This window comes from Branchiostoma belcheri, unplaced genomic scaffold (genome assembly GCF_001625305.1).
Source record: "Branchiostoma belcheri isolate BF01 breed outbred unplaced genomic scaffold, Haploidv18h27 scaffold251, whole genome shotgun sequence".
NCBI lineage: Eukaryota > Metazoa > Chordata > Leptocardii > Amphioxiformes > Branchiostomatidae > Branchiostoma > Branchiostoma belcheri.
The window spans coordinates 35,821-44,601 of NW_017803856.1; the positions used below are offsets into that span (position 1 = coordinate 35,821).

At 39.2% G+C, this 8,781-nt stretch overlaps 1 protein-coding gene across 1 annotated transcript in view; it reads left to right on the forward strand.

The window, feature by feature from the left end:
- LOC109471637 (amine oxidase [flavin-containing] B-like) overlaps positions 1–4,525 on the forward strand; it is a 16,303-nt gene extending 11,778 nt beyond the window's left edge. The window contains exons 12-14 of the mRNA XM_019770976.1: positions 2,055–2,152; positions 2,947–3,058; positions 3,323–4,525. Coding sequence (XP_019626535.1) covers positions 2,055–2,152; positions 2,947–3,058; positions 3,323–3,514 — 402 coding nt within the window. The 3' untranslated portion in view covers positions 3,515–4,525. The remainder of the gene's footprint in view (positions 1–2,054; positions 2,153–2,946; positions 3,059–3,322) is intronic.
- Positions 4,526–8,781: the final 4,256 nt, after the last annotated feature.

The window sequence follows — 8,781 nt, forward strand, 5'->3', positions numbered from 1 at the left end:
GTAGTAAACAAATGTGAGGAAGTTATTTATTTGAATGCCTTGAAGGTGACCAGAGAGAGAAAGAGATTATGATTTAACTATGTAATGATGTAATAAATATGTGGGCAAGTATAAGCATGTAGACAAGATGTCAACAGTACTCTGTATTCAGAAATGCCTGCAAATGTATTGTGTTATGGTTAGATTTGGTGCGACTTGGACTGGAATTGACTCTGAGATTAAACGTGATGCAAAGCATTACATTGGTGTCTTCCATTTTATTTTGATCCGAAGTAAGAGGGTGCAAACAACACAAGTAAGCTCATGTCTTTGTATTTCAGGAGAAAAAATGGTGCACACCTGATTTCAAGGTCTTCGAGTATCTACACCAATTTGACCCATACTCTACTTATCAGACACACTTAAAAAATAAGATACGGTGGATTACTAGAAATCGAGACAGTAGAGCCATCGTCCCTCCCTCAGTAGAAGCGGTCTCTGCAGGTAGAATAAAAGCGTCGGCGGACTCGTTAATCTTTAGGGACCCTACCACTTTCCGGGCAGGGGAGATCCATCAGCACGCAAGGGAATGGAAGAAAATATTGGGGAAAGGAGATCATTCCGCCATAATTATTAGCCTCCTTCGCAGTCTTGTTGGGCGTGGGCGTAATTTTTTCTCTGAGCGACGCGAGTAATATGCGGCCGCGAGGGACGATTTGCTGCCGAGGGACTTTTGCCACGGAGAGAAGGTTTCCGCGCTCCAACAAGACTGCTTCCAATCGGCGACTAGAAAGGACCTCGGATTAAGCCAGCCTTTCATAGAGGCTATTAACATGTTCGTGCAGGTCCAATTCACATGTTCGCGCAGGTCCAATTCACATGTCCGCGCAAGGGTAATTCACAGATACGCTGACACGCGCTCGCCTTTGTCAACGGTTGGTTTTATTATAGCTTGCGTAGTCGAAGGTTCCAACAGAGAAAGAGTGAACATTGGTAATGTTACAACAAAGGCATTGCTGTGGATATTTAAGCATCCCATGCAAACAAACCAAGACAAACTTTGCAGTACTATTTTTGCTGGTGAAATGTGCCTTTCTTTCTATTACGCAACTTGCTGCGGAGCGGTGCGTTACCCTCCCATGACCAGTGAGATCAACCCGCCACTAAACAACATGGCGGCACTTTGTTTATCTGTCCACGTCCCCCAGCAATATCACAGTTTATCTTGCGGGTTCCTGTGGTAGTGATCTTTTCAAAGTTGTTTTTCGTAGCAGCAATGACTGCGGGATTTTGTTGAGTGGATAGGGCTCGGTTTTCGGGAATGGTTGGCGTTCTACCGACGGGTTGATCGGCGACCGCTAAAAAGTTACAAGTTTTGGCTCGTCGAGCAACGGGGCGTGAACACCTCCCTGCACTGGTGGCGTTTATTGCGGGAAGTTCACACATCCATGCCAATCGCTCCTAAGTGTTTTTTGATAGCCCTTTCTAGTCGCCGATTGGAAGCAGTCTTGTTGGAGCGCGGAAACCAGGCAAAAGTCCCTGGGCAGCAAATCATCCCTCGCGGCCGCATATTACTCGCGTCGCTCAGATAAAAAATAACGCCGACGCCCAACAAGACTGCGAAGGAGGCTAAACCCGTGGGTCAGTGGTTGAGTGATGGACGCTGGACCCTTATGAAAATATTAATAACCTCTTTAACCCCTCTCAAGAGGTAGTATTTAAAAACGTCCAGTATTGTATTTTTTTTTACATTGTTCGGTATCGTTTACCAGATTCCTTTCACTCAGATGTTGGCTTCAGTGGAGCTACGTGACAAGCATCACTGGGTCAATCCATTGAATAAGACCATAGCGACTGGTCGAAAACTTTAGCGGAGAACAATCGGATTCCTTGTGTTGGACGTTTTAAATTAAAACACAAGGAACTGTTCTTAGCTAGAGGTACACAGAACGTTTCTGATACCTGGATTACCTGGATGTATTGTGGCCTGTGAGAGCATAAACGTATAATGTAGGTTTTTAGTTCATTTTGTATTATAGAAGTTGTATCTAATAACGTTGCATGATGTACTTCAGCCTGTGAACTATGTGGAACAGAACTGGATGGCGGATCCTTTTTCTGGGGGCTGCTTTGTGGCCACCTTAGGACCTGGTGTGCTGACAAGCTTTGGCAGGTGAAGTCATGTACCCTTATCCTTACATGTACATGTGCTGTAGTGGAAATGTAAGCCAAGTTCAAAATGGTTTACCTGGCTTTTTTCAAAGGTACTGCAGGGGGATTTTTTATGCGTTTATTGATTGTATATCCTTAGCATCATCTCTGAAAGTATGACTATATTATTTCGATTTTATTTGACTTGGCTGTTTTGATAGTATTGTACCTTTGGAAACTGTGCTAATTAAGCTCTATCAGGTGGATAAATAGTACAATGAAACATGGTGATACAATTAAATACCCAAAGCGATTTCAAAGCAATAAAACTAGATATTTAAAGTCAATTATCACTTTTAATATGCATTAAGTTGAATCTATCCTATGCCATGATTCAAAGAACGTATGGCAAAAATGCGATGTCGCATGGCAGAAAACGGTTGCTTGTTTCGTTTTGTATCGTATTTCATTTATTTGTATTAACTAAAGAGAACTCCTTACTCAACTTTTTGTCTGGACTATTTCAAACGCGTAACAATGACAAAATAAAAAAGGCAGTACTTGTTAATTTTAGGCAGATTTCCCCACTTTTGTTTTGCCGCTCTGAAACCCCATTTAGGAACTAGCGTTATACTAGTATAGATTGCTCGTAACTTCGATGTTAAAAGCACAAATGTATGAATTGGTGTGGCCTAACCAACCTTGCTCCCGACCTACTACTAACAATAGCTGTGGGGAGTTCGGCTAGTGTTCGGGTGTATGTATTCGGTTATACGTGACAGGGGCTTTACTCACTCGCACAATCACTCCCTACAGAGCGATACGCAAGCCGTTTGGTAAGGTGTACTTTGCCGGTACGGAGACAGCAGTAAAGTGGAATGGCTACATGGACGGGGCTGTCGAATCTGGCGAGAGAGCTGCAAGAGAGGTAAAACATATAACATTATTATAAAAGCGATATATTATTACAGTAGTTTAGTAGCGATGTAATAGTTCTTGTATGAAAATAAAATATTCAAAGCAGATTAATTCAGTCGACCCTGACGTACTGTAGTGTACATAAAAACACACATATTTATTTTGTAATGATGATTAATTGATAATTTCCTTGATCATTTTGTAACGAAATGTACATGTACGGTTGTTGGTATGAAACAAAACTTTAAGATAATCCTGTATCTTAAACTTGCAGGTTTTGCATGCCATGGGGAAGATATCAGAAGACCAGATCTGGCAGGAGGAGCCGCCCAGTCCTGACGTTCCCCACACACCTTTTGAAGATGACCCATTGGAGAAAATCCTCCCGTCCGTTCCACAGTTCCTGTATATTCTGCTAGCACTCCTTGTGCTGCTGCTTTCTGTGCTATGGGTTTATCTGTTCTAAAAAGCTACAGCTTATTAAACGTTAAAATATGATGATTTTGACGGCGTCCCTGGGCGCCACCATGTTGGATTTTAACGTAATGTAGTAATCCAAAAGCATAGTGAAATGGGCTCCTTTTTTTGTTGGTATAATATCTAGACTGCGCAATGGTTGGTGAGTGGAGTAGGATGACAAGGCGTCGCACATGATGTTAAAATAGGAAAGTCTGTAGCGCTTTGCTGTTATCTTGACAACAAGTTCCACAGTGATAGAGAGGTAGTTTGTTGTATGATTAGATGGTGTTTTGGGATGCTTTTGCTTTTGGATGCATTGGTTGCTTTTTTTTGGAAATACACTTTTGGAAATATTTTAATGTGTTTTTTGTTCGAGGGAATTTATTCTGTCACTGTTCCACGTGAATTCCACAAGAAGTTTAACTATATTTTTTGAAAATACAGCACAATTAAATGAAATAAATGGAATTTGAACAGAAAAATACAAAACATAATTTTTGACACCCCCACTTAAAGTGTTACTGTTCCAATGTTACCGCAGATGATCACCTAGTAGATTATCTGTTTTTTTATGCCCACACAATCTTGTTTCACGTGACATAGTTTTTTTCGTAACAATTTTTCACGACTTTTTTCGGCAACGGAGGAATTTATAAAGAAATTCGGGTCAAATAACTTAGTACGATAGGCTATATGATAATAACATTAATGGCCCTCCTTATCCTCGGTGTATATTGTGAGATAATCCCTGGTCGGGTGGGATAACCACCTCATAAACCCCCTGTTCACTCGGTGGTTTATTCGGTGTTTATAGCACCCGACCAGGGATTATCTCACCATATACACCTATGGTCGGGACATTAACCCTTTATTATTTTATACATATTCAGTTATATTTCATTACACATATTTTCAAATATGTTGTGTCAGCACTGTGCAAAGAACCAAAGCCTGTACTACATTTTTTTTTTAAATAGGACAATAAAAATAACAATAAAGGCGGTTATGCCAAACAAAAGCCCTGTTGTCACTAAGTCTCTACAATGGGAGGGGCAGTTTTATAAAGATCATCCTCTCAGTATAGTCACATGTTCCAACAACTTCTTCGTTTCCATTGGAAACAAGTTAGCTGAGGAGTTCAAGAAACAGACAAGTAGATTACTTTGCCCAGAAAAGTACAAGAAGTTGGGGTCCACTTTCCTCTTAAAAGAGGTAAGTGCTTTAATGATTTGGTAAACAATTTTGAGCTGCTTGACATTTGGAGAGTTTTCCACAGTGAAGACAAAGATTACACATGGTCTAAACGAAACCCTTTTATTGCCAGGAGACTGGACTATCTCCTGGTCAATGATGCAATTTTTGATAAAGCTATAGCTTGTGAAATCATCTCTTTCCCTTGCAGTGATCATAGAGCTGTAGTATTGGATATGTCTGTAACACAGTTTGACAAAGGGCCTTCATATTGGAAACTCAATGATTCTTTTCTGAAAGATAAAATATATGTTGATCATGTTAATGAAATCATAGAAAACATACATGAAGGCCTAAGTGACTCTGTGATTAATGATAAACAACTAATGTGGGACATCTGCAAGCGTAAGATAAAAAGTTTCTCGATCAGTTATGGGAAACAAAAAGCTCATGAAAGACGATCTAGGCAAAGCATAATTGAAGAAAATTTAAAAATGCTGGAAAAACAATTAGCTTCCGATCCACAAAATCTGAATTTGCAGCAACAGGTGCACAAAACAAAAGCCGAGTTTGAAGCGTTGGTTCTTCATGAAGCGCATGGTGCACAAATCCGCTCAAAGGTTAAATGGATTGAGGAAGGAGAGAGAAATACAGCGTATTTTCTTCGACTTGAGAAGGCACATGCCTCAAATAATGTAATCACAAGCCTCAAAGCATCAGATGGCTCCATCATAACTCATCAAGATGAATTATTGGATCAGCAAGTTGAGTATTACAGAAAATTGTACAGTAAAGAAGATTTTGACAAAGAAAAATTTGATGACTTTATCGCAGATATTGATTTTCCTACATTGACTGAGACTCAAAGTAAGTCATGTGAAGGGTTGTTTACTATGGCGGAATGTGCAGCTGCTATACATTCCATGAATAATTGTAGCCCCGGCCTAGATGGCCTAACAACTGATTTTTATAAGGTATTTTGGAGTAGGATAAAATGTATGGTTTTGAGCTCTCTGAATGAGGGTTTTACAAAAAATCAACTTTCTTCAACTCAACGTAAAGGGCTTATAACTTTGCTATATAAAGGAAGTGAACATCTAGATCTTGATAGAAATCAGCTGTCTAATTGGAGACCAGTTTCTATAACCAATACCGATTATAGAAGTAGGGGCTAAGATCCTAGCAAATAGACTACAGAATGTTATTTCTTATATTGTTGGGGACGAACAGACAGGCTATATTAAGTAGATCTATTTTAAACAATGTTCGTGCAATTGATGATGCCATTTGTTTTACCATAGACCGTAATGTACCCGGAGCTATTTTGTTTTTGGACTATAGTAAAGCTTTTGATACCATCTCCAAAGATTTTATCTTCAATGCTTTGGAAAAATACAAACTAGGCCCTGACTTTGTTAACTGGGTTAAAGTTTACACTAATAATGCACAAAATTGTATGAATCACTATGGTCACTTGTCAGAGTGGATTAATCTGGAAAGGGGGGTGCGACAGGGATGCCCCCCTGTCGGCCCTCCTTTTCATCTTAGCCACAGAGATTTTTTCTCTAAAAATCCGCCAATCTACTGAGATCACAGGAATTCGTCTTTCTTCTGTAGAAGTACGAATTTTCCAGTACGCAGATGATATAGAGCTGCTCTTGGGTGACAAGGCCTCTGTCATCAAAAGTTTAGATATAATTGAACAATTTTCTGTATTTTCTGGTTTATCCTTGAACAAAGAGAAAACAGAGGCCATGTGGCTAGGCCCTTGGAGATATAGTTCTGACACGATAGGTGGATTGAAATGGACCTTAAGAGCGAAATGCCTAGGCGTTATCTTTTCGTCCGAAAAATCTGCTTCTGAAATCGAAGATAACTGGAATAAAAAGTTGTGTAAGATGAAAAAGATTTTAGCTTCTTGGGCACCACGTTATCTTAGTATTTTGGGAAAAATCATGGTTATCAAAAGTTTAGTTGCATCGCAACTGTCATATATGCTGGGTGCACTAACACCTCCAGATACATTTCTTAATAATGTTAATTCTTTGTTCTTTAGATTTCTATGGAAAAAAGACAAAGTTAAAGGTAAGGTTATGATTCAAGAATATGCAGCAGGTGGTGTAAAAATGATAGATATGAAAAATTATTTATGAAACTTGTATGTTGAAATGGGTTAAGAAATTACTTAATTTGGATGCTCTTGTTCCCACTTGGAAAAAGATGCAACTCAGCTATTTGGATGTTTTTGGACCCAACTTAGCTATCTTTAAGTGTAACTGTAAGATGTCTGAGATACTTCCTGTAGGCTGTATACAGTCACTACCTGATTTTTTATAAGAAAATGGTCTCTGTGTGGTTCAAGGTAAAGCCAGTAAAAGAAATAGAGCAGGTAAATGATATAGCATCACAACTCTTGTGGAATAATGTGTGCATTATGTATAAAGGAAGAATATTGTACTACCGTAATTGGATCAACAAAAATATCATGTATGTTAATGACGTTATTGATCGTTACGGCAATGTTATATCTTTCAATGATGTTAAGAGCATTGTGGGGAAGTACCCAAATTTAATCTTACAATATAATGCTCTGGTAAATGCCATTCCAACTAAATGGAGAGTGTCACATGATTTTGACGGAGTACATAAAATCAAGTTATTTGAAAAAGAGGTGAAAGTTCAAACTAATAGTTTCTTNGCCATGATTCAAAGAACGTATGGCAAAAATGCGATGTCGCATTGGTACTAGAAAAACGGTTGCTTGTTTCGTTTTGTATCGTATTTCATTTATTTGTATTAACTAAAGAGAACTCCTTACTCAACTTTTTGTCTGGACTATTTCAAACGCGTAACAATGACAAAATAAAAAAGGCAGTACTTGTTAATTTTAGGCAGATTTCCCCACTTTTGTTTTGCCGCTCTGAAACCCCATTTAGGAACTAGCGTTATACTAGTATAGATTGCTCGTAACTTCGATGTTAAAAGCACAAATGTATGAATTGGTGTGGCCTAACCAACCTTGCTCCCGACCTACTACTAACAATAGCTGTGGGGAGTTCGGCTAGTGTTCGGGTGTATGTATTCGGTTATACGTGACAGGGGCTTTACTCACTCGCACAATCACTCCCTACAGAGCGATACGCAAGCCGTTTGGTAAGGTGTACTTTGCCGGTACGGAGACAGCAGTAAAGTGGAATGGCTACATGGACGGGGCTGTCGAATCTGGCGAGAGAGCTGCAAGAGAGGTAAAACATATAACATTATTATAAAAGCGATATATTATTACAGTAGTTTAGTAGCGATGTAATAGTTCTTGTATGAAAATAAAATATTCAAAGCAGATTAATTCAGGGGACCCTGACGTACTGTAGTGTACACAAAAACACACATATTTATTTTGTAATGATGATTAATTGATAATTTCCTTGATCATTTTGTAACGAAATGTACATGTACGGTTGTTGGTATGAAACAAAACTTTAAGATAATCCTGTATCTTAAACTTGCAGGTTTTGCATGCCATGGGGAAGATATCAGAAGACCAGATTTGGCAGGAGGAGCCCCCCAGTCCTGATGTTCCCCACACACCTTTTGAAGATGACCCATTGGAGAAAATCCTCCCGTCCGTTCCACAGTTCCTGTATATTCTGCTAGCACTCGTTGTGCTGCTGCTTTCTGTGCTATGGGTTTATCTGTTCTAAAAAGCTACAGCTTATTCGTTAAAATATGATGATTTTGACGGCGTCCCTGGGCGCCACCATGTTGGATTTTAACGTAATGTAGATCCAAAAGCATAGTGAAATGGGCTCCTATTTTTGTTGGGAGAATATCTAGACTGCGCAATGGTTGGTGAGTGGAGTAGGATGAGACGGCATTGCACATGGTGTTAAAATAGTAAAGTCTGTAGCGCTTTGCTGTTATCTTGACAACAAGTTCCACAGTGATAGAGGGGTAGTTTATTGTATGATTAGATGGTGTTTGGGATGTGGTTGGTTGCTTTTTTTTGGAAATACATTTTTTGAAATATTTTAATGTGTTTCTTGTTCGAGGGAATTTATTCTGTCATTGTTCCACGTGAATTCC